The sequence below is a fragment of the Stenella coeruleoalba genome, assembly GCF_951394435.1.
Source record: "Stenella coeruleoalba genome assembly, chromosome: 1".
NCBI lineage: Eukaryota > Metazoa > Chordata > Mammalia > Artiodactyla > Delphinidae > Stenella > Stenella coeruleoalba.
Window position 1 is genome coordinate 100,586,361 of NC_137169.1, and position 26,087 is coordinate 100,612,447.

Here is a 26,087-nt window from a genome sequence, read left to right on the forward strand (position 1 = left end):
ATGTTAATTGTAGCCAAACTTATAAGATTCAAAAAGTAGGAACAGGGACTTCCCTGGTGGTCCAGTGGTTAAGAATCCACCTTCCAATGCAGAGGAGGTGGGTTTGATCCCTGGTTGGGGAACTAAAATCCCACATGTAGCGGGGCAACTAAGCCTGAGCGTTGCAACTACTGAGCCCATGAGCTCTGGAGCCTGCACGCCACAGGTAGAGAGAAGCCCGAGTGCCGCAATGAAGAGCCCGCGTGCTGCAACAAAGACTAAAAACAGCCAAATAAATATGTTTTTAAAAGTAGGAACAACTGCAATAGAAGACTGATTAAAGTACGGTACAACCATAATATAAAATACCATTCAGTCATTAACATGATGAGTAGATGAATATATATTAACCTGGAAAACATTCAAAGATTTTTATTAAGTGAAAAAGCATTTTACAAGGATGTATACATAGTATAATCTTGTTTTCATTAAAAAAAAAAGAAAGGCATTTAATTTATGTATCAATATAGACGTTGAAAACAGCCTGGACAACCTATACCAGCGTTCTGTCTGGGCAGTGGAATGATGGCAATATTTTACTTTTTTCTTTTTTCTTGTTTGCATTTTCTACCATGAACAAGTATTATTTTTGTCATTAAAAAACTGAATTTAAAGCAAAACAAAACATATTCTGGTCCTATTGTCATCTACAGCCCTTAAGGAAAAATGTCCAGAAGTTAAATGGGACAAGTCTATAAGTGGGACAAGTCTATCTACTCATTCTTTTTCTGTAATTTAACTTCGTTTTTCTTCAAGCATCAGTATATAAACTAGTCTCATTTAATTCTATTTTTGCTTTAGTTTTTGGCAAAAGAAAATCATTATTTTCTAAAATCATTATTTTCTATGTCTTTTAAAAATTGTTAATGTGAATATTTCATCCAAATTATGGACTACATTGGTTGGAGCTTACCCAGATGCTTCCCATCATTTAGAACATTATTCCAATGGAAAACATTCAGAGTTCCAAATAACAAATTTACAAACTATTTTTTAAAGTGGAGACTTATTGTATTTTATCAAGTTAGAGATACCTGTAACCTGAGGCTCTACAGGAAGGAGATGACAGACACTTAACAGGAATGAGCTGTGCACAGGCAATCACTGCTGCCTGGCTTTTTTGTCCAGAAAGCCCTTCTTCTATTCTACTATAGCAGGTTTCTGTCCCTGCTGTGAAACCTGCTGGGAGGGCCCAGCCCTTTCCAACCTGCTGTTCACCCCACCCTCCTCCATGCCCTCACAGTCACTCATGGTTTAGATGCCAAAGCGTTCTATGGGGCTTGGGGCTACCAGTAGTAAACTTTCAGGATGAGCTTAACCCTTTGTTAACATTGCTTCAGTGGCAGCAGTTCTGAGTTCATTACAACCTCTGGTTTGGAATACAGTCCTTTTGCCAGCAGCAACTATGGACTATTTTCATCACCCTGCTAGAGGTATATAAAAGTTACCTTAAACCTAAGAAATGAGTTTTAGTTTGGAATATAATCAAATTCTGAAATCTTATGGTATTTTACTGTATTTAGCTTCATTTCCCTGTCAGTCATAATTTCCCATACATGCCTAAAAATAAAGAAGTCAACTTCGTAAGACTCATCCTTTTCCGTGAGACAAATTGACTTTGTTTCCTGCCTCTTGCATGGAACTAAAATTCAGCAATTTGCTCTTAACAAAGCAATCTAAACATCAAAAGTATACTGCATTCTGTCAGGAGAGAGAGGGAGGCATGCCGTGGGGTCTGTGCAATAATTAACAGTGCTCAACACTGTTCCAAGGTTGTTGTTGTTTAACATATATTAATTCATTTAATTTTCACAACAGTCTTTTGAGGAACTATTATTACCTCCATTTTACAGTTGAAGAAATTCAGGTACAGAGACTGACTTGCCCAAGGTCTCACAGTTGTTTAAGTGGTAGAGATGGGATTTAAGCCCAGGAATTATGGCTCCTGTGTCGGGGCTCTTAACCATGGTGTCATTTACGGCCTCACTCTTGCTTAGTTGTGCAATGACCGTGATTGTGCCTACAGTATTGGGTTCTGGACTAGACATGAGGATGCAGCATAGTGATTCCCAGCTTGACAGATGGTTGTAGGAGTAGATCGAAGTCAAGGGGTGTTTAAACTTTTACTTATGGAATCTTCAAACTAAATCTTGAGTGGAAGCCTAAAATGAAAAACAAATGAAAGTGCTTACAGTTAAAGATATGCAAATTGGACAGTAGACAAAAATATCACAGTTTACCTATTAATCTGGTAAGAGTTTGAAATTTTGATATATCCCAGGGTTGCCTAGGGTCTGGGATAAAACATCTTCTCATGCACTGTTGGAAGGAATCTATTGATAAAACAGTATCTGGAAGACAATTAAGGCCATATGTATTAAAATAAAAAATGTATTGGGGACTTCCCTGGTGGTCCAGTGGTTGAGACTCTGCACTCCCAAGTTCAGGGAACTAGATCTCGCATACTGCAACTAAAAAAAAAAAAATATATATATATATATATCCCGCATACCACAAGCATGCTGCAACTAAGACCCGGCACAGTCAGGTAAAAAAAAAATTAAAAATTAAAAAAAATTAAAAATGCATCAAGTGTAACCCAACTATTTTGTGGGAATTTGCTCTATGCATATACTGGCAAATATATGTTGAATATAATGATATTTGATATGACAAAACAATCAACCATCAAATAAAAAACAGCCCATGTGTTTGTCAGCAGAGAAAAGGTTATATAAATTACAGTACTATATAGTTTTCAAAAGAAAGATGTTGTTGTAAATATGCTGGCTTAGAAGAGGTGTGGAATTTATGTTATTAAGTGAAATGAGTAAGGTACAGAACACTGTATATCTAGATGATTCAATCTTACACACACACACACACACACACACACACACACACACATCATGTGACCCTGTGCATAAAAATCACCACAAAAGATGACAGAAGAACAAGAGAAGTTTAAAGTGATTAACTTTGTGTAAATGTTAAGTAATTCTATGTGTGGTTTCCAATTTTTTTCAATTTTTTTAAAACCAGGTTCTGTTACTACTCTTATAAAATTAATAAAATTGACTACTTGAAACACAAGGTCAATTCATACAAAACTCAGGTAGTTGAATTAAAAATTGTCATTCTTGATATTTAAGATTATAAAAATAAAATATCTGGATAATATGCCAAAATAACCCCACCCCCAAACAGTTGAAAGTGGAGCCTGGGTTGAAGGACAAGGGAAGACGAGCAGAGCCCTGACCACTCAGGCTTTCCCGGAAATCTCCTTTACCATACTCCAAGGGCTTTGAGCAGCATGGTTTGAAAGCTACAGTTGACCCTTGAACAATGCAGGCCTTAGGGGCGCCTACTCTCCATGAAGTCGACAACCCGCCTATAATTTACAGTCAGCCCTCAGTATTCGCGATTCCTCTGTATCCCTGGATTCAACCAACCTTAGAGTGTAGTACTGTAGTATTTACTGTTGAAAAAACATCTGCTTAAAAGTGTACCTGCCCACTTCAAACCCGTGTTGTTCAAGGGTCAATTGCACTAGTGAACCAAAAAGAGCACAGTATCTGAAGTCAGAAGACCTAGGTTCAAACCTGGAATAAACCCATCTAATTTTACAGGATTCACATCAGTAAAATGTAGACCATTCCTCTTTTACATGGCTTTTGTGGAGGGTTAAACGAGATTTATGTAAGAGCACTTTGAAATTGTGAAGCAATATACAGTTTCCTTTTATGAGAGCCTTGACTTGAAAAGGAGAGACCCAACTGGCAATGAGGCATGAGACAGGCTCTGTGCATCTTGCGTAGCCTTGATTATTCACCGAAAAATTGGGTAGGAGGTGACCCTGGGCAGTGTCATGAGGGCGACAACTGGAAGAGTGAGGCTAAGCAAGTTATGCCTCAGTAAACAACATCCTTCTCCTTTGAAACAATCACCAAATTGCAACTAAGAAATTTTTGTTTTCGATATCTCTCCTCAATGCAATATAAAAGACGAATGAGGAGCCAGCCTATGTGGCTCACTGCTGTATGCCCAGAGCAGCACAGCATTTAGGCACATAGTAGGTTCAGTAAAAACCTGCTACATGGGTTAGGAAGGAAAGTCGTAAGGAAAACGTACTGAGCCAACGAAACAAAAACATTCTGTTAGGGCATGTGACTATGCCTCCTAGTGGAATCCAAATGTGTTTCTCTGAGAGGAAATGTCACACCAGCTATAGAACGATGGGGCGACAGGCCTTGGTAACTTCAGTTCATGTGCCTTGCTAGGCTTTAATATCATATGTTAAACTCCTCAAATTCACAGGCAAAACAAGCATAAACTTATGAGATTTCTTGATCTAATTTTCAAGATGTATTTAAACTTCATTCCAATGAATAAAAACATTTTTTTAAATGTTGGGTCTCAATTGTACATGTGGAGAATTGATTTACACTAAGATGTTTAAAATAGTGTGCAGTTTTCCTTCAGACAAATATCATACAAAATTCACACATCTCAAGCTCCTCCAGCAAGTGTCAATAGTGCCAATTTTATTATTTCCACAGTAGCCATTCTAGAAGATTGCTTTTCCTAGCCTGGATAATATTTCAGCCTACTGCATCTGAAGGCTCTAGTAGGCAACTGCTCAGTTCCAACCACATACTCCCTGGTTAGGCATGTAGCTGCCTCTATCTTTAGAAACATTTAATATCACTTTAACCCCCAATATTGCAGGCACTACGCCTTGTTCTCTCTATACGGTGCCTAAAAATTGATGGCAATCTGTATTTACACTAGTTTTAAAAAGAGATTAAACATTAAGTTGAAAAAGAACATCTGCCCCCTCCCCACTATAGGTTAATAAGCAGACTATTTTGGTGCAAGCGCAAAGTAAGTCATGAATACAATGTCTCCAGATAAGAATGATTAATTCACTAGGTTTACTCCCAGTTCCTGAATCTGAACCTCTGATGTTCCTTTCGGCACTGCAAAGGGTATTTATTATCTGTATTTCGGATGTTCCTAGAGTTCCAGTTTTCTTTTATTAAGGTATAGGACCACATTTCATTGCCCAGGGTTATACTGAAAGCATTACAAACCATACCCTTCCCCCCTTTGGATACTGGACACTGCTTCTCTGTGCTCTCAAGTCATGGAGCTGGACATAATCTGAAATGTGTCCTAAGTGGTTTTGCAAAATGATCACTAGCACAAACTCTTGGCCCCTTTACATGTATTTATGGATACCAAACAACTCATGCGACTCTGTTGGCCTCTTAATGACCTTGAGAATTGCTTGTTCTGAGAACAGAAACCTTAATAGCACAGAGATGCATAGGAGGTCCCCTCATATTCCAAATAAACAAGTTTCCTTAGCTACTTTTCCATTGTTTGTCTTTCTATAGCTTCATCTTGCCAAGTGGAACAGCAGCTATCATCAGTAAGATAATATCCTTTCCTCCTTTCCTCTTTCTCAGTTATCAGGGTGTCAAATATTAGAAGAACAGAAGATCTGATGTGAGGCATAGGTGACCGACTTAGGAGGAAATCTGTTTTAGATATACCAGTCCATAATTCTGTTTTTCATGTACATTTTACAATCTAAAATATTTATACTCATCTAGTAGCTAGAAACAGTATCCTGTTGCTTAAATTTGGTTTCCTTAAGCTTAATTCAGTCAAATACTAATGATCCACATTTCTGCCTTTTTTAAGAAAAAAGTGAAAAAAAAATTGATGTCTTTGGTAGAAAGAATCAAGGTCCTCATAATCACACTATTCCAGTGTTGACTGAAAAAGCCTAGGTTTGGGCTTCCCTGGTGGCGCAGTGGTTAAGAATCCGCCTGCCAATGCAGGGGGACAAGGGTTCGAGCCCTGGGCCGGGAAGATACCACTCGCTGTGGAGCAACTAAGCCCGTGCGCCACAACTACTGAGCCTGCGCTCTAGAGCCCGTGAGCCACAACTACCGAAGCCCGCGCGCCTAGAGCCCGTGCTCTGCAACAAGAGAAGCCACCGCAATGAGAAACCCGCGCACCACAACGAAGAGTAGCCCCTGCTCTCTGCAACTAGAGAAAGGCCCGCACGCAGCAACGAAGACCCAATGCAGCCAAAAATAAATAAATAAATAATTATAAAAATAAAAAAAGAAAAAGCCTAGGTTTGAAATCATTCTTTTATATCTCCTTAATTAGGATTGGGAAATCTGAGATATCCTATTTCAACTTCCCTATTTTGCAAAATGAGGAAACTATTGGCTAGAGTAGTAAAATTATAGTTGGAGCTCATGTTCTCTGGCTCCTAGACTTTCGCTCTCAAACCTACACCAAGACTGGTAGACTGTAGAGTAGTACAAAAATAGACCAAAAGATCCAATGGTAGTTTTTAGCACTTCATGTTAATGTGTGAGAATCTGCCATACAGCTTTGAATCACCCCGACATAATAAAGCAGGCTCTGACATATTTTATGCTGAGACAAAATGAGGAACTCAGATCTTCCAATATTGTCCAAATGTCACATCCAAACGTCTGAATTAAATATTAACTTTCAATAAAGGCAATCAGTGGTAAAAGCAATTATGACTAAGCAAAGAACTTCCAGTTTTTATTTTTCAAACATTTAACAAGAAAAATATTCAACCAAAGTTTTAAAAATTAGAATGGATTAATTTACAATAAAATAGTCAACTTAAAATATCAGCCCTTTCATTTAGGGCCAAGGAGGCCAATAGTTCCTGTTTAAACAGCAGAACTGCACAATTGACATTTTTTACCTCTATTTAATGGCACAGAAATATAAAAGTCATACAACTTCCATTGAGATCCTCCCTTGCCTCCAGAGAATTCATACAATTGCTTCTTAGGTCAGTACTCAGGCCTTTAAAAATTACCAGTTATATTTTGAAATATATCTACAATTACTCTGATAACAAGAACACTTTAAAAACAATTCTTATAAGAAACACCTTAAAATAATTTCGTGGCACATTAGGTTTCTTAAAGAAACAGCAAAGATGAAAAATAATGTACAAGAATTATAGTCTCTTGTTTATAGAAACCACCCAAATTAAATACTTTCTCTAATTTAATTATCCTTGCTTCTTATAATTTATTAGCAGAGATGAATTACAAGAAGCAGAATGCACCCTTTTTTGGTTCTTGGTTGTAGCTGCCAGCTTAAGAGTTCATGACTGTAAATGTAAAGCAAAACATGACTATGCTCACAAATTCCGGAATGGAAAAAAACCAGACTATCTCTTTAAAGTGTTTCTCTATTCTTGCTTTCAAGTCAAGACAAAAAATTCACAGCAGTTTAAAGGATGATGAAAGACTAAACATGGGGCCCACTACAATACAGATTGAGGATAATTTTACCTATTACACTCCTGAAGTGAAAACTGTAATAAGTACGATATGACCAAGTAGCATTCTATAGTAAGCTGTTGGAGCAAATACAGCACTCAACAGATTCATTTACACACAGGCATGGTAGCCTTCACACAGAACACCTTATTTTCACAATCTTGAATGTACAACCTTTAAGAAACAAACAGACATAAAGTAATATGTAATTTATGACAGCTGGCCAGGCACTTAACTTGGGGAAAGAGACTTCCAGATTTTGAGGTAAACTGTAATTGTTTTCAGCAATTACAAACATATTCTAAAAACTATCTGATACCACACTAACTGAAGTTATTCAGCGTTTTAACTGTCAGTTTGTCACTCTACTGTGCCAAAATTCACACCAAAGTGTAACTCTTTAAGAAGCTATTAAAAGAACATTTTCAAGTCTGAATTTTGGCCCCATTTAGATACTACTGTGCTTAGAACATACTTGAGAAAACTAAAAGATACAAACATACAAGGGTAATGGGCACAAGAGCCTAAAATGAGTTGTTTTCCCCCCAATTTGACATTCATAAGAATCACACAGTCAGTCACATAGACAAAAGAAGAAGAGGAAGACAATGACAACTGAGGTGACAAGTCTCCATCTCTCCTCAAGAAAATGAGAGCAATGCTCCAAGAGGAGCAGAAGCAAAGTGGCAGAGTTTCTGTTTACCGGCGTGGACTGTGAAAGCTCTCAGAATTAACACGAAGGAGCACAACTCTCTGGGTTTTTCATTCTCTGGGTACATTATGTTTTTTCTTCTCTTCCGAATTCATTTCAAGGCAATGTGAAATTTGCTTAATAAATGAAAATTCATATTAGAAGAGGACCTCAGTAAGTATTTACACATTAGAAGACGAGAACAGGAAGTGGTCGTTTTGGAAGTATTCTTTCATCAAAAGTTATCCAAGTCTATTACTCATTAGAATTATCAGGATATTATCTGCAAATGGAAAAGCCAAGCCTCCAAATCCTCATAACTATTAATTATATTCTCTATTCCCTTCTCAAACAGCAATTCCAATCCAAAGGCTACTTCTTGTTCAGAACAAGAACAAACTCATCAGCTTATCTGGTATGCCCAGACTAATTAATCAACATCCCGTTTTAAACCCTCAAAGAACATTATGAATAAAGAAAAATTTAAAAATTTTGATCTGAGGTATCCTCATTCTCAAAAACATGAGAAAAAATATTGGCTTAATTTGGTTTCCATGTAGCTAAAAACAGAGTCTAGATCCTTTATTTATAAAGACTTCTAAGCTGACCCTTCTCAGGATAACAAGTTTTTCCAGTCATGGTTAAGAATTTGTGCTAACTGACCTCTTCTCTCCTTGCAGGCCTAACCACGTGCATCTGGCAAAACTACTAGCTGGAATTAATGGTGCAATGAGGAAATGTGGAAGAATTTCTCTCTCTGTGATGCTAACTGGCTCACTGAAGTTTTGAAACTGTGACCCTGGTCTATTAGCACCACGCTTTACTCAACTGAAATAATCAAGCCACTGCTATAGGGTGAAGGACAGGGGATGGGGTGAGAAGGGGACCGAGGGCAATTATATACATGAATAATTACCATGATATGCAGTGAAAATTTGTCTATTAACATATTTGAGGCTTGAGAATCATTGATCACAGCTATTAAATAAACCTGCATCTAATTTTATAATTTTGAACACCTGCAAATATAGACTTTCTGATATGACCCAAATTTAAATATGAATGGAAGTTCATTGAACATTAGATTATCAGTAAGCTAGAAGAAACAAATTATATACATTTTGCAGGTAGTAAACTACCAAAACAAAAAAAAAGTGGAGATTAGGTAAAAAGTAAGCAAAATTATCCCTAATCATTTATAGTCTCACCTTTCTCTTGGGAGAGCCCCAAAACAGGTCTCTAGAAAATCAACTTCATACATGTAAGAAATGGCATCTGCTATCATATTGGTATATCTTTCCCTCAAAGCTAGACGGGTCACAGACATATCTCGCACAATCATTTTCATGTATAACAGTTTCTAAGACATCTATTCCACTGAAGTATTGTAAAGGAAGTCTACAAACCACTTCCAGGAAAAAGGCACTTCATTGTGAAAGTCAGATTTAATTACAAGAAAGTCGAGAAGACGAGGATAGACTCAAAAAAGTCAGTATTCACTTTTGTATTTCTGAATACAGAGCAGATGCCAGTTTATAGAATATAGCTGATAACATTACAAACAAACCAAACAGCAACATTAACTATATTCTCAGCAAAACAGTAATTTATGACATTTCTCCAAAAACCAACATAGTTCCAAGTTCAACAGTAAAAAGGAAAAAAAAATCACCAGCAGTTGCTACTTCAGAGCTCAAGACATTGTTTTCTACAGAATTTCATGTTTCTAGTTTGGTTCTCTGTTTCAGAGCATTAATTGCTTTTCAGATGAAAAACCTGGGGTGGTGGAGGTTGGTTTGTGTGTGCTCGGGGAGAACCCAGGGTGGAGAAATACTGGGAGTAACAAGAGGTTCATTTCTCTGGTCAGACAACCAAGTGAGGAGGTAGTTACTCTGAGAACTTCTCAAATAGAGAATATTATACTGATCTACTGAGAGTTGGGGAAATCGCAGGAGCTTCTTTGTGAGACTGAAGATAGCAACAGCAATACTTCTCCTCCAGGGAAGTCAGGACCAAGGTGTCAGTGCAGCTGAAATAAAGATGGAATCTGTATAAATGGTACATAGAGAGTATTAGAAAGACAAGGTTACAAAATCAACATAAATGATAATACATTCATTTCCAAACCCGTCCTACCTTGACGGTGGCTCTTTTCTGATGCTAGAACTTTAAAAGTATCTATGAGAAAAGAATACACACCATGTCATCATCATGTAGTGATCCTTCAAGCTCCTGGTAATACATTTCATAAACAATGTCTTCTAATTTCTAATATTATTGAAAATTTAATAGTCTGTAAAATAATTAAATGTTTTAAACACAGTTTAGGCTGTGGTACTCTCAGAAAGGGTGCCATAAGGAAAGTTCTTTATTTTATAGCTGTAAGTGAGCAGAAACTGTTAAATAGCAACACAGAAAAGATAATAGCAACACTCCTCCAAATTACCTAAATAATGTTTATAATTCTGTCAAGAGACCACATGCTCACCTTGTTACATCACTACACATGGCAATCCCATACAACCTTGAGTTCCATCATCACTGCTGTTGAGTTTTTTCATTCGGTACTGACGTATTTCTCTTACCAGTGTGTAAAAGGCATCTTCAACACCCTATAAAAGAGAGAAAATGATAAAGACAGCTTAACAGACACAACCCAAGTTGTAAGTTCTCTCTCATTTGTACTTCTTTATGTGGATTTAAAATTGCAATTATTAAATTATTAGCTGATAAAATAGGCTGATTCAGCATTCCTATTGAGTCACATTAGCAGGATGATATACAATAGCACTTTCTGCAAAGATAACATTTAAGTAAAGGAAAATGGATAACATGGGACATACAGAACTACCAGATCTAAAGATTCCATTCAGGAGGGCCTATGCCTTAAATAGTAGCTGGTGTTGATAGATGAAGGACAAATGTTTTAAGTATCTTTAATCAAGGGTCTTCATTTTAGAAATATTTGTGCATGTTAACTTGCATGAGTAAAAAAGAAACCACACTTGAATATTAATAAATTCATTTTGGGTTTAAACTGAAGATTAAAAAAATAGAACAGTATTAAAAAAATCCAAAACAGCAAAGAACGTGGATCACGTCTCTAGTGAAGAGTCAGTCAATCAAACTTTTCTGCCTTAAATAAACCCTTGCCAGATGCTAAAAGCTGTACTATACCTGTCTGGTCTTGGCTGAGGTTTCAATGAATGGAATCCCATAACTCTTGGCCAGTTCATGGGCTTGTTTTGTGTCAACTGTCCTTGTTGGCAAATCACACTTGTTTCCTACTAGCACCATAGGTACATCATCTGAGTCTTTTACACGCTTAATCTGTTCCCTAAAAAAGGGAATATGTTATCATAACAGAAGAATAAACGTTTAGGAAGGAATAAACAGCTAGGGCAAAAAAGAAAATCTAGCAGATTTCACCTAGCCCTATTAGCTTCTATACTGAGTTTCACTGTTTTTCTACTTATAAAAGGCCTTACATACTAAGAAGACTGGTGTAGACTTGATGCAGCAGCCGCAGGGAAGCCAACTACCAGTTCACCTTCTATCTTGACACATGTCCCTGTTAGGCTCCTTGATTCTCCAAAAAGCTTGGCTCTGGAGTTAAATAGCAACTAGAAATCACACTCTAGGTTAAGGTCTGAAGTATAAAAAGTAAATCTTACTGCCTCCAAATAACTTTTTGAAGCTCCCTTGAGAGTGACAGTATTTAATGAAAGACAGTCTATCCACTTCTCTAGATGGGTGGTGTCCAAACATTTTCTTCAAACAAATTATAGCTGGAAGTCCAAGATATAAAATAGGAAACACCAGAACTGCTCTTATTAACAGGGGACTAAAGGATTTGGAACTCCCAACTGACAGTTCTCTCTTCAATGACAAGTAAGACATACCACACAGCAGTTTGGAAACTACTGTTCCAGATTCTCTTGATCAACCCTGTCCAATAGGACTTATTATGGTGATGGAAATGTTCTCTAGCTGCACTGTCCAACTATATATGCTAGTCATATGAAGCTACTGAACACCTGAAAAGTCAGTTGCTAATGGGGCCGACGAACTGATTTTTAAGTTGTTTAATTTTAATGAATTTATTTATTTATTTTAAAATAAATTTATTTATTTTAAAATAAATTTATGTATTTTTGGCTGTGTTGGGTCTTCGTTGCTCTGCACAGGCTTTTCTCTTTGTTGCTGTGGCGAGCAGGGGCTACTCTTTGTTGTGCTGTGCAGGCTTCTCATTGCAGTGGCTTCTCTTGTTGTGGAGCACAGGCTCTGGGTGCACGGGCTTCAGTAGTTGTGGCACACAGGCTCAGTAGCTGTGGCGCACAGATTTAGCTGCTCCACGGCCTGTGGGATCTTCCCGAATCAGGGCTTGAACCCATGTCCCCTGCACTGGGAGGCAGACTCTCAACCACTGCACCACCAGGGAAGCCCAATTTCAACGAATTTAAATTTAAACCACATATGGTTTGTGGCTACCATACTGCACAGCACTGCTCTAGACTCTACCCTGGGATTACATACAAAGTCATGTACTTGAAATGCATTTCACTGGCTATCTGCAGAACTGAGCTTTGGTGTGATGGCAGTAACCTATGTGAAGGGATAATATAAGACAACCTAAGGAGAAAAACGATTTCTAAAAATTCAGCAAATAGTTTTTTGGTGCTTGCCAAGTGCTAAGCTTTTTATTAAGTGCTGCTATTAACTGCAGAGAGAAAATGGAAAGTAGAGCAGGTTTAGGGGAAGAAAACCAGTTTTAGACTAGTTTGTTTCTGAGAGTCGACATCGTCATATGGATGGAGCATATGCCAAGACTCAGGCTACAGGCAGAACGCTTGTGTAGCATTTACTCCATGCTAAACACTGCTCTGAGTGATTCACATATTTATTAACTCGTTTAATTTTCAGAGCAACTCTTGGTAGGTACTACCATCTCCACATTATAGATAAGGAAACTGAGGCCCAGCGATTTAGTAGTTTGCCCCAAAGTTCCATGGCTAAGAGATGATGGAGCCAAGTTTCAACCCAGGCAGAGTCTGTATTCTTAACCATTATATTATTCTGCCTAAAGAACACAGAGCTAAGAAAAAGGAGGCCTGAGTTTTTGGTCCTGGCTCTGCTATGAATAATAATCATGACTATGAAAACCTAACAAACCACCTTCTGAACTTTGTTTCTGTAAAATAAGAATGTTGTATTAGAACTTTTATGGTCCAACTGAGCTTTGAAACTTTAAGGTTCTGTGGAGAAAGACCATCTTTATCTAACCCCCCTTTGCCTTGCTTTCATCTTTATCTAACTCCCCTCCCCCCATTTGTTTCTTCCCACTATCTTCTCTATTACTTACTGAAGAATGTTTCTCAGAGGTGTTTTCCTCTCTGTGATCTCTCATAACACCTCTAGTTCTGAATCACTCCCATTAGCAAGCAAGCTTCATTTATGTATTATCAGGCATTCTAGACATAGTAGCTTATATAAAATAAACTCCAGTATTAACTTTCAGTAATAACCCCAGATTCTCAATGTCACAACCTAAAAGCAATTCTTTTCATAATGAAAAAATTGCATCTTCCCTAGTGTGGTATCCTCATTCTCACCCCAAAACTTCAGAACACACTTAAAGATCATCCTTTCAGAAAAAACAATGCTCCTAGTACCTGTAGAGGTTAATATCTGCAAATGATTTGCTATTATTGATGGCAAATACACAAAGGAAGCCTTCGCCTGTCCTCATGTATTGGTCTCTCATGGCACTGTACTCCTCTTGTCCGGCTGTATCCAGTATGTCCAACAGACAGGTTTCACCATCTATAACCACCTGTTTTCGGTAAGAATCCTGGGGTGGGGAGGGGGGCAGGGAGAGAGGGAGATTCCATTTTTATTAAAAATCACAGGGAATGCAATGCTATTGCTAAGGTTAAATAAGCTCCTAACCAAGTCCAATTCTGTCTCTTTGGTTTGTCCCTCAAACTGCTGATATATAATCACAAACAGAAAGTACTTAATGTCACCCTAGGAAAAAAGCCCCAAATGCTATATGCCTATAGAAAGGAAAATGTGGTCACTCTGTTCCCGGAAAAGATGAAGAAAACATGGTAATTGAAAAGACAGTTCTACCGCACTTAGACTAGAGATTACGTTCATTGAAGTATGAACTGTACTTCTTCTTTGAGTTGTTTATTGTCCATTTACAATTCTAAACATACCTCCACCAATTATAACTTGGTCCAGGATGCACTATCTTTTGTGTTTATGATTAAATACACAAATACCTTTTATTTCAGACAAGGTTATAATATCAAAATATTTTTCTCATCATGACAGACTGTACCTCTGGGGAATATTCCTGAATCAAATTCCTAAAGGTTCCAAACGTGGTATAGTTAATTAATTCCTTGGGAAGACAGACATGCATAGATCATATTAAAAAAAAATTTCAATTTGACTCTAAGGCAAAAATTTTACTTGTATTTTAATATTTATGTTCTGGGACTTCAGTTCAAAGAAAATAACCTCATCACACTTAGTAAAGATCTGGCTCCAGAAACAGTATGTAACATAGTTTGCCAGCCCATTTGCATTGAACAGCGCCTCTGTAACTCACGCCATTGCGGGACTGTAATATACTTTCAAATTAACATAGAATTCACATTGTCCAAATTTCCTTAAAGCATGAGATAGGGTCAAATGTATGAGTGTTCTGAGGAAATAAGCAAAATTAAAATGATAAAGATAGGTTTTAGTCAAACTAATTTATGATAATAGAAGTCAGAGAAGTGGTCATTTCCTGGCAGGATAGGGGGGTTTACTGACTAGAAAGGGGCATGAAAGAACTCTCTTGGGCATTGGAAATAGTCTATATTTTTATCTATGCGGCGGTTACATAAGTGTACACAAATTTAAAGCCACTGAGCTATAGATGTAAGATTTATATACCTTATGTATATTACTTCACAAACAAATAAAACAAATAAAACTCTGAAAAATAATAAAATGTTCTAACCATTAATACTAAAGCTGGTAAGCCTAAAATAAAACTTTGCCAAGGACTAATGACTAATTTTTAATAATGGCTATATTAGAGTTAGCTTGCATTAAACACTCAATGGCTGGGTGGTACGAAGACCAGCATGTGGATTAAAATAATCTCTAGAGTTAGACGTTTCTAAACGGAATAAGATTACAAACTCTTTACTTAAAGGACTTTAGATGATATTTACTGAAGCCAATCTATAACATGAACTCCCACAAAAACAACAGAAACTTTAAATAAGTGATAATTACACAGTGTGTTAGCATCCACAAAAATTTAACATATTTGATTTTTCACAACATCCCCTGGGTGTCAGGCAAGACAGGTTTATGGTAATTTAATAGATGAGAAAAGTGATTTGCTCACTATCATATAACTAACTGCAAACAGGGACTGTATTCCAAGGCACAGTGACTCAAAATCTTATGCTCTTTCTTCCCCAACCCACAGTCTCAGCTGCTTCAAGTGGCTAAGAAACACTCAGATCTCTGAATCCTTCATCTCCATCCTGCTATCATTCAGGTATTCTATGACCTGTGTTTCTTTTTAACGGAGCTGTCATATGTGGAGAAACTAAATGAGTCCAACACTGAGTTTGTAACCATTTTCAAAACTGTTAAAAACTGTAAACTTTTTAGAAAATCATCAGTAGCTAATAAAAGTGAACTCTTCTCCAAAAACAGGTAAAGCTTTACTTACTGTATTACTGAACACAGTGCCCCAAATAACTTTTATTTTCTCTCCTGATTATTCCTTTAACTAAGGAATAGGTGAAAGGTATGGGAAAGGGAATGGGTTAAGAGTAAACCGAAAGAGAGAGGTATGGTCAGCGGACTGCCTCTGGGCCTCACCTCTATGGTGGGATCATATTCATCTACAAAGTGGTTCTGGATCAGCTGGATTGTCAGTGCGCTTTTCCCAACACCACCTGCTCCAACCACCACCAGTTTGTACTCAGTCATTTCACACCAGCAAGAACCTGTGGGAAAGCAGCAATTAGGGTTAACTGTCGAACCACATCTACAGTACTTCAAAGCTTTCTGTAATCAACAGTAACTAAAACCAGAGTCTGAAATGTATTGGTTCCGTACACGTTCATCGCCACTTGGTTCTCAAAGTGATTCAGGAGTGCAAAAACACTTGCAGGTTACTGTGGATCTCAGAATTCTGGACTAGTCTTCTAGCTACCCCCACCCTCGTCTATTTTTCAGTAGCCCTTGGGCCCCGCCCTCAGCCTAAGGTAAAGAAAACCCCCCTTCCTACTCCTTTAAATCTTCTGAGCTCAGGGGGGCGGCCTCCAGACCGTCTCCCCTTCTCTCTATCCCGCCTGTCTCCAAAGAGCTCCCCCGTAGGGCTCAAAACGAAGGACCCCCCGCCCAGGGCCTTTGTCTCCAGCTCGTAGATTCCGCTCAATTCCTGGCAACAAGGAGTCGTCAGCATGCTCCAAAGTCGAACGCTACACACGCCAGAGCCTTACCTCAAGCTCCACTGCCTCCGCTTCGGACAGATTTGGACCACAACCGGGAAAATTGTTGGGAGACCCCGGAACCGCCATGAACAGCCCCCACCAGGGAGCGGCACTTCCGGCCCCGCCCGCTACGCAATCAGTCGGCGCCCCAGGCGCCGGAGTCCCCGCCCCGGCCACGTGGGCCTCCGACCCAGGAGTCACGCGGCAGGCCGCACCCAGACCCGCCCCTCCCATACAGGACGTTTTAATAATGAAAGCGCTAGGTGCTAGTGTCTCAAAAATCAGTAAAACTTTATTCGCTTCCATTCTTTCGCCATTAACAGAAAACTGGAGAAAGCAAAAGTGTTAACGTGTTTACAAAGACAAATGGCCTCTTTACCCAGAGAAGATCAAAACCTCAAACGACAACGGGGAAGATAAAACACCCTCCCCCACATCCCCTGAGCTGACCCTTGTCATCTTAGACAAAGCCTTCAGTCCACTGGCCAGGGACCCTGTACGTGGCCAATTCAAGTTGAGGGCCAAGAAATCAGACCAATCCTTTCCCATGATATAAAGCCGAACAGAAGCTACACCAAGGGTCAAGTGCCTGTACTTTTTACAGGACACAGGAACCAGGCGGCTACTTATAAAAAAAACAAGATTCATTTCAGGCACAACTTTTTTATTATTTTTTGTTTGTTTTTGTTTTGTTTTGAAATCAGTAAAAGAAACTGGGTCCTAGAAGCTGCAGTGATCTAAGCAGCAGCAAGTTTGTGCATTCATCCTTTTGTTTTTCTTTAAATACGTTTAAATTATCACACTGCTGGCACACCTCATTTGCATGAAATTCTGCACCATATATACTAATTGTGGTAAAGTTACAACCCCCATCGGGGGGGGGGGGGAACTACCCTGGAAGATAATTTTCACTGAAATCTAACCAAACTTCATTAAGTGGACTGTGATAAGATTATAAATGATATGAAAAATAACATTTTAACATTTGGCCATCAACTTAAAGAACTGGTTTGCCTATACAAATTTTTGTAATTTTTAATATATTCTACCATCATATGGTCCTCAGAATTAAAGCATAATGAACAGAAAAGAAAAGGAAAAAGAATGCAACTGAGTGCTAAGGCAGAACATCTTGCCAAAAGTAATGAAGGTAGAGTATATATACTAAGTATCAAGTGCAGAATTTCATAGGGCCAACAAGGTAACAGTCTATATTTTTCACTTACACAGGCAGAAGTGGATTTTGCAATTACCAGTTGCGTTAAATGCACCAAATAAAGCTCCTAAAATTGATTCTATAAGGCGCCACCTTAAGTTTTCCAGGCTGCAACTGTGCATAATTTTAAAATGGTTTTCTTAAATTTATTTATTTTTTTAAACATAACACGAGGAAGGTGTTAAAACTGGTGTAACAGCTCAATAGAATAAGTATTCCAGATTTTGGGAGGGATGAAGAGGGAGATATTCAGAACCCTTCACCAGAATCCCCCCAACTTGATCATAGTGGATTAATGATGTGCTTTGTGGATGTGGTTAGTCAATGACACCAGCTTGACGGATCTTTCTTTCGGCACCAAATCCCTGTGAGGAAATAAAATTGCAGTTAATGACCTGGGTGTATGACAATCATTGTACATTCACAATTCCAAAAGGGACTACCAAAGCATTACTCTCAATCACCACCAATTCTTTTGCAGAGGAGGAAATCTATAGTAAGCCTTCCTAAACTATGTTCAAAGTATCAGGAACACCAAGAAATGTTCCTCTTACTGTAAGCAACCATTACGTTAGGGGCTGAACCAATGTGCAGGGATGCTAACTAGTTATGACAGCAATACTGAAGCACCTTGGTAAAAAGTAAGCTCTTTGAGTTCTGCTAAAATAGGTTCTCAAGTAGTATGCTGGTCTATCAGTTGCCCCCATCCGCCCCAAACCTTGTATGCCCTCATACCATTGAGTTATCTGGTCCCCTTGGCTGACGAAGAACCATTAGGCGAGGAGCACTGGCATCATCCAGGGTGATGTTCTTCAAGCGATTGACCAACCTATCAGGTCGTGGAGCTGCAACAGCCTTGGGGCCCTCGCTGTAACAAAGTCAATAGGTGAGAAGAAGCAACACTCGATGGGAAGAAAAGTACATGCAGAGTAGTGTGTCTTCTACCTAACTACCCAAATGACTCAGTTTTAATGAGGGGAGACTCTTGCCTCACCTAGCCAACTAACTAACTAGCAAGACAGGGCAGACAAGTTTATGTTTTTATTCTGAACTCAATGTTTATTACTGCTTAGGAGCTGGAAGAATCATTTGGGTGAGGGTCATCCCGAGACTGGTCTGCAACCAGAAAACCAGTTCCACAGACACAGAAAACAATGTAGCAGGTATGGAAAAACATTAGAAAAGGAAAATATGAAGAAGTATTTCCAGAGACTTCCAGCTCCTCTCATGCTATTTTGTTATTAAAACAAAACAAAAACATAGTGCCAGAAATGCTAAACTACAAAATTTAGACAATGAAGAAATAACCAGAAAGTGGCAGAAGAGGATTAAAAAAAAAGCAGTGATGGAAAAGTGAAAAAATATGATAAAGCAGAGATTACGAAAGAGACAGTCCAGGGAGGTTACTAATCAACAACAACAAAGAACTCACCAGACTCGCCAAACATTACAAGCACTGCACTTGCCAGTGCGCTGATTAAAAATCACTGAGAATTCCACCTCATCTCCTGCCTGTAGCTCAATGCCATCCTGAACTTCTTTCACATGGAAAAAGAGCTTCTTGCTATCTCCTACTTCATAGTTAATGAAGCCAAACTGAAATTTTAAAAAGACAGCATAAAAAAGACATACCACACAGCTGGGAAAAGAAACTCACTTTGAATGAAGCACAATTTGCCCCTAGCTAGTGGGGTTTATAAAATGTGGTGTCAGTGCTGATGCTCGCTGCCTGGGCTATAACAACAGCATATGGGTCTGCAAAACTTGTCAGGGAAGAAATGTATCTTTGAAACCACTGCCATCCACTCTATCATAGCCTGAGAAACAAAGAAAGGTTACCTTGTGCCTACATATATTGTATGAACTACGCTTTTGAATTAAGCAAAATCATTAGGAAGCTGTTACTTCAACATATGCATTGTTTTGATACCTTCCAAAATTATTAAGCTGGGTTATGGTATTATTAGAAACAGCCATACAAAATGTTAGTCACTGTACTGATACCAAAAAATGTCCTCTCTGAGGACTCAGAGAGATTTCCTTGAGATTTAAGTACCAGGAATAGTTTTGTTTGCCCGAAGCTTATTTTATGAACACTTCTACACATGGTTTCTTTCTTTGTGTGGTCTGTAAAAGAAGCTCTAAGCTCAAGTATGAAAAACATTATAGTCTTTCTATCCTGGAAACCTCACTCCAAACTTATTTTCCCCATTGTGTTAGCTATTAATACTATTCTTACTTTCCTTTTGCTACTATTGCCGTTTTTTTCTTTCCATGTGGTTTTCTCTGTGTTTTTAATAAGCTACTTCAAATCACTGAAAAGGGGGGTAAAGTGGAAATAAAAACCAAATGAATGTTGATGGTTCCCCCTGGGCTGAAAAAGTTTCAAGATTTTGGTTACTATTTGGTTACCAACTCATAAAAGGATCAAATTCAGATCAAGAGATATAACCACTTACCTGATCTTTCACACACTCCACTGTGGCCCTACGCAGGGGTGTGATGTTGTAGGCCATAGTCTGTGCATTTTGGCCCAAGACACACAACTGGAACTTGACGCTCTCCCCTTTCTGTAGGCAATCCCCTTTGTTGGCCATCCCAACTATGCCAAATGGATAGACCTCACCTTTCATATCCCCTGTAAGGAGAAACAGGTACAAAGTCTAAAAGCTAATATTTCACGACAGCCCTCTGCTGATGGTCCTAATGAATTTTTAATTTGCTAAAAATATATTCACTAGGAAGATTTTTTTTATACCTAAGAAATTCTACTTTAAAGCTCCAATAAAATCCTGAAAGCTAAATACTACCACAAAAACAAATGAGAACTTGTAACTCATTATCACCTTACTAGCTAATGAAGAGTTTTAAACCACATTTATGGGGAAAAAAAAAAAAATAACACTAGCACTCACAATCTTATTACCTTTCAGCTTTTAAAGCTCTATGGGTTGCTAACATGATCCACTGGATTATCTTCTTCCCAAGTTCACAATATGAGCCAGTCAAAAACATTTCTGATCCATACCCGACTGGGCATTAAACAAGCCAGGCATAGGCAAAAACGCAAAATAGATAAATCATTTCTTGGCATTCCACTTCCTTTCTTTGTTCTGATTGTGGCTCCCTCAAACCTACAGTTACCTTTCTTCTAGATCAGGGCCCATCACACTTTTTCTTAAAGGGCTAGATAGTAAATATTTTAGTCTTGTAGGATCCTGTCTCTGTCATGATGACTCAACTTTGCTGTTGCAGTGAGAAAGCAATCAAAGATAGTATGTAAACAGTCTTGGTTGTGTTTCAACAAAACTTTATTTATAAAAACAAGCTATCTTATTTGCTGAGCTCTGCCCCAGAGTAAAAAGTTGGCTGGAGGTCAGTGCAGGCTATGGATAAAAACCAGGCCAAAGAGTCCATCCAGATGCCTATCAGTTCCCCTGGGTGGTGAATTCACTGAATCAACGAAGGTGGAAAAGAGGGGAAAAACATTAGATGGAAGACGAAGTTTCAAAACTGGGAATGCTTTTAACCGTTCTCTTGATGATTATAGGGGGTAAGTGAAGATTTTCTTCTCAAAGTTACGGGAACTAAAAACTTTGAGATTTCCAATAGATCAAGTCATGCAGAAATACTAAAGACAGCTAGTCTGACTTAGTGGTACTAGCAGTAACCACTATTTATTAAACACCTATACTGATGCATATTTAATCTTTATAGAATATTCTGAGGTTGAAGATATTATCCTCATTTTAAAAATGAAGAAACTGGGGCTTCCCTGGTGGCACAGTGGTTAAGAATCCACCTGCCAATGTAGGGGACATGAGTTCAAGCCCTGGTCCGGGAAGATTCCACATGCCATGGAACAACTAAGCCCATGTGCCACAACTACTGAGCCTGCGCTCTAGAGCCCGTGAGCCGCAACTACTGAAGCCCACGTGCCTAGAGCCCATGCTCCTCAAACAGAAGCCACCACTATGAGAAGCTCGTGCACCGAATGAAGAGTAGCCCCCACTTGCCTCCTCTAGAGAAAGCCCGCGTGCAGCAATGAAGACCCAAAGCAGCCAAAAATAAATTTAAAAAAACAAAACAAAAAACAAACAAAAAAAAACCCCGAAGAAACTAAGCTAGTAAAGATTTAATTAATTTGACTTAGGTTGTATAGCTAGAAGTGGAAGAGCTGGTATTCAGATCTAGGTCTGTCCGGCTCTAAAACCCATGGTCTTATATTGGGTTAGCTGTATTCCTAAATAAAAGAGCTGTTCTCACCACCAAGTGGGGAAAAGTGACCTTTCTAGTCGCAGAAAACTCTAGGCTTAGAGATTTCAGGGAAGTTTCCTTTTCCACAAAACCTTGCTTTTAGACTATCAAATAGCCAGTGTTGAAGAATTAAGTGGATTGGGGGGTGGGAATGCAAAAGTAAATAAAAGGGTGCATGATACAGAGGAGGAAATGGGGCACTTTGATATTACCTCACGAGTTTAAGTTAGCTGCCCATACCCTCGTGGCCCTTTTAAGGATATGGTGTCACCATGGCATTAGTTTAAGACTGACTTGCTACAAAGTCAATTCATATTTGGAGATGTGTGTATTAGGGTACTGATTCTATTAAAAACAGAAATTTCTAAGAACCTCATGTAGTAAAGGAACATGTTCATCAAGGCTCACTTCCTTCTCTCAAATGACCTTCTCTTCCCCACTTTATGTTCTCCTATGACTCCTAGATGACACAAGATTTATTCCCTTTGTGAGCCAAGCTATCGTCTTTGGTTAGAATTTCAAATCCTCTCATCAACCCCATCATTATGGTAATTCTGCTGTATTAATCATCCAGTGTTCCCTACTAACACTTCTACTGCAAACTTATTTTATGCACAAAGTTGGTCTTTCTGGCGTTAATTGTTTGGGGTAAGGGATGACACCAGGACTCAGGGAGTTGTCAAAGATGGGGAGAAAAAGGCAGGAAATGAAAATGTAGGGGGCCTTGACCTAGAGAAAAGTAGTAGGATCCCCATGGAACCCTGGCTATTAAGTAACAGATACAGTAAACTTTTACAGGAGGCAAAAATGTTTATAGAATTGAACAGTTACTAGGAAATTTTGTTAATACTGATGTAAATAACCAGTGAATAACAGAGGAAAACTGCAAAGTTGTACTAAACCCAGCCAACTTGAATGTCTGATTATCAAACATTAAATGCATATTTTTAGTGTGAGATTTTGTTCTCAGTCTATTTCAGTATAACTCACCGTTAGTAGCTCACATATCAGCCATATGCTCCACAGCAGTCATTTGTTCACAACATAAACCCAGGCTGATCTCATTTCCAAGGGATATAAAAAAATAAAAACCAAGTATTGTGGGAATAAAATCACTTTTCCTTGATTCAGTTTTTAAGGAATTTGAAAATAACTGCCACCCTACCATATTTTAAAATCTTCGACGCACTCATCTGAAGGTAAGGCAAATTTCAAAACAATCTGATAGCGATGTTCTTACCTTCGTCCATGATCTCAATCATTCCTTGGTACTCAGTCTGTGTTGGATCGACACTCCTCAAGGGGCGAATGACTTTACCAGAGTAGATGGTGGGATCAGCTTCCTCAGTAATGCCATTCACTACAAAACAAAAGCATGTATACCTCTCCCTCAACAATTTTATTTAAACTCTATTGCATAGGACCAAAAAAAAAAGCGAACATTAACAGAACAAACGTTAACAGAGGGTTGGCTGGTTGCCTGCCAGTCCTGAAATGCAATACTTCTAAACTACTATTAAAATAAAGATGTTTAAAGACTTAATAAGTATACATATTTAAACATGTCTTGCTCTCTCACCTTTTCCACATGACCAAATATCACCTTTTTAGTGAGGCCTTCCTTGGTCTCTACAAGTATTGCTAACCCCAATACTTATCTACTTCCCCAATTTATTTTATCTTAGTATCTTTCTGAACGTACTATATCCGATATTTCACTCATCTTTTTTGCCAATCTGTCTTATTTATTTCTTCACTGCTGTACCCCCAGTTTCTAAAACATTTATTAAACTGAATGAATGTTCTTAGCTCCCATTTCTCTAGAATAACACCAAGAAAAAGTATTATTTGGTGAGTTTACACGAAAGCCAAAAAAGTAAGTTGTAGGCCTTTTAAAAGTCAAAGATCCTAAATAGCAACGATTTCCTTAAGTTGCCATTATTCTTCACATTTAAACTCATTCTGCTCCAAAATCGTCTTCTAGAGGAATGCCTCCTCCCCCAATTCCATGGAGATTTATTATCTTGGGGTTATTTTTAAAAAGAGATATTGAACTGATAATAAACTCAAAGCAAATGACCTAGAAAATCTAGAACAATGGTTCTCAAACTTCAGTGTTCATCAGAACCACCTGAAGGATTTGTTAAAACAGACTGCCCATCTCCAAAGTTTTGGTAGGTCTGGGGTGGGGTCAGACAACTTGTATTTCTAACAAGTAGCCAGGTGATGCTGCTGGATCTGGGGATCATACCTGGAGAAACACTGATCTAGAACAGTAGGCTTTTCTCTCCCTCTCCTACCCCACCACTCACCCTCCCTACCCAAAACATAGGCCTAATAATCAGAAGTCACAATTCATTACCTGAGTGTGTTTTGTTCACTTTTTCTGCACTGACTTTGTTGCCTTTTCCTTTGGACAAGCTGTACTCGACCATGTCCCCCAGTTCCAGGCTATCAACATCACCAGAGAACTCACTGCAGGGGAGGGAAAGGAAATGACATTTGCAAAAGTATTTACCACAAACATCAACAGTAGCAAGTACCCTTTATTTCTTCTATCATAATATTCATGGTGTGCTTACTTAAGCTGGATACTGTTTTAAGCACTGACTCATGTAATCTTCAGAAACATCCTATGAAGAGGTACCATTATCCTCAGCTTCAAGATAATGAAACTAAGATGACAGGAGGTTATTTTCATTTGATAAAACTTACACAGGTACTAAGTAGCAGAGCCTGGATTCAAACTGGAACTGTACGGTTCCAAGAGCCCATGCTCTTAACCACTATACTGTAACACCAAATGAAATATACAACTCTCTGGTAGCAACACATAAAACTGTATCTTTTAAAGCATTTTTTTTTTTTTTTTTTTTGCGGTACGCGGGCCTCTCACTGTTGTGGCCTCTTGCGTTGCAGAGCACAGGCTCCGGACGCGCAGGCTCAGCGGCCATGGCTCACGGGCCCAGCCGCTCTGCGGCATGTGGGATCTTCCCAGACCGGCGCACAAACCCGTGTCCCCTGCATCGGCAGGTGGACTCTCAACCACTGCGCCACCAGGGAAGCCCAAAACTGTATTCTTTTACTGAAGCAGAAAGGCTCCTATCCAATGTTCAAAGCAGGTACAGGTCTTTCTCTATCTTTTGACCACATGTTTTCTATACAGAGGTAGACGGTTAACTTTATATATTGCCAAAATTTCACCAGTATGAAATTTGAGATTAAAAAATACATAACTACCCAATACTAATGTTTTTGACTCCAAAACCAAAGAATGGATTATGGATTGTAAGCTCTAAGTTCCTAAAAGGCATTCCTCACCTGTAATGGAAAAAGATTTCCTTATCATGATTGGCTGTTTCAATAAATCCAAAATTATCCTTCAAAGTTGCCACATAACCCAAGAGCCTCTTGGAGTTGGAATTACGACCTAGGAGTCGCACACAAGTTGCAATCTGCTGTCCAGGCCTCTGTTTGTCACTAATACTAAATTCAACCTGTGAAAAATAACGATGCTCATTAATATCATGTCATTTCACGCCAAGTGGAAATGACAACTCCCCCAGACCTTGCTTTCCACTCTAAATATCCTTTTTATAAATACTCTGATGGAACAGATATTCACCAGAACTACCACTTCTACTTCTCATTCCACTTTTCACAAGGATCAAGTTTTGCTCTCCAGTGTGTATTCCTTATAGATTCTTAATTTCTCTAAAGGACGTCAACTAGAAAACCAGACATATTAAGTATGACAAAAATGAACAGCAATATAAAAACCTTTGGCGTGGTTTTATTTTGATAATGCTTCAGTGACTGTTTTAACTTTCTTACCAATTTTATTAATTTTATATAAGTAATTGCTTTTGACATATCTAATGCTTAAATACTAACTCCTCAAAAAGCTTTAACAAAAAGCTTGCTAGACCCTGTTCTTATTGAATAAGCTGCTTTTAAATAGGAAGATGTTCATATATTAAGCTTGTAAGCACAAAAGAATGTTAGCAAAACTT

General features: G+C 38.5%; 2 protein-coding genes across 7 annotated transcripts in view; both read right to left on the reverse strand.

The window, feature by feature from the left end:
- Positions 1-9,511: 9,511 nt before the first annotated feature.
- NRAS (NRAS proto-oncogene, GTPase) lies at positions 9,512-16,835 on the reverse strand. Of its 2 annotated transcripts, none has more exons than XM_079899760.1 (7): positions 16,611-16,835; positions 15,985-16,112; positions 13,758-13,936; positions 11,263-11,422; positions 10,574-10,697; positions 10,222-10,263; positions 9,512-10,114 (listed from the first exon to the last, which is right to left on the reverse strand). In XM_079899760.1, exons 2-5 carry the CDS (start codon positions 16,093-16,095, stop codon positions 10,578-10,580), a joined length of 570 nt encoding a protein of 189 aa, XP_079755886.1. In that variant the 5' UTR covers positions 16,096-16,112; positions 16,611-16,835; the 3' UTR covers positions 9,512-10,114; positions 10,222-10,263; positions 10,574-10,577. The 2 variants fall into 2 exon arrangements, with proteins under 2 accessions (XP_079755886.1, XP_079755887.1); XM_079899761.1 differs by having other exon boundaries at positions 9,512-10,132.
- Positions 16,836-16,868: 33 nt separating this feature from the next.
- Positions 16,869-26,087, reverse strand: part of CSDE1 (cold shock domain containing E1) — a 37,286-nt gene continuing 28,067 nt past the window's right edge. For all 5 annotated transcript variants that reach the window (XM_079899717.1, XM_079899715.1, XM_079899716.1 and 2 more), the window contains 7 exons: positions 25,396-25,571; positions 24,437-24,549; positions 23,315-23,434; positions 20,277-20,455; positions 19,250-19,413; positions 18,553-18,685; positions 16,869-18,182 (listed from right to left, as the gene is read on the reverse strand). In XM_079899717.1, the coding sequence (XP_079755843.1) occupies positions 18,135-18,182; positions 18,553-18,685; positions 19,250-19,413; positions 20,277-20,455; positions 23,315-23,434; positions 24,437-24,549; positions 25,396-25,571 (933 nt within the window). In that variant the 3' untranslated portion in view covers positions 16,869-18,134. The remainder of the gene's footprint in view (positions 18,183-18,552; positions 18,686-19,249; positions 19,414-20,276; positions 20,456-23,314; positions 23,435-24,436; positions 24,550-25,395; positions 25,572-26,087) is intronic.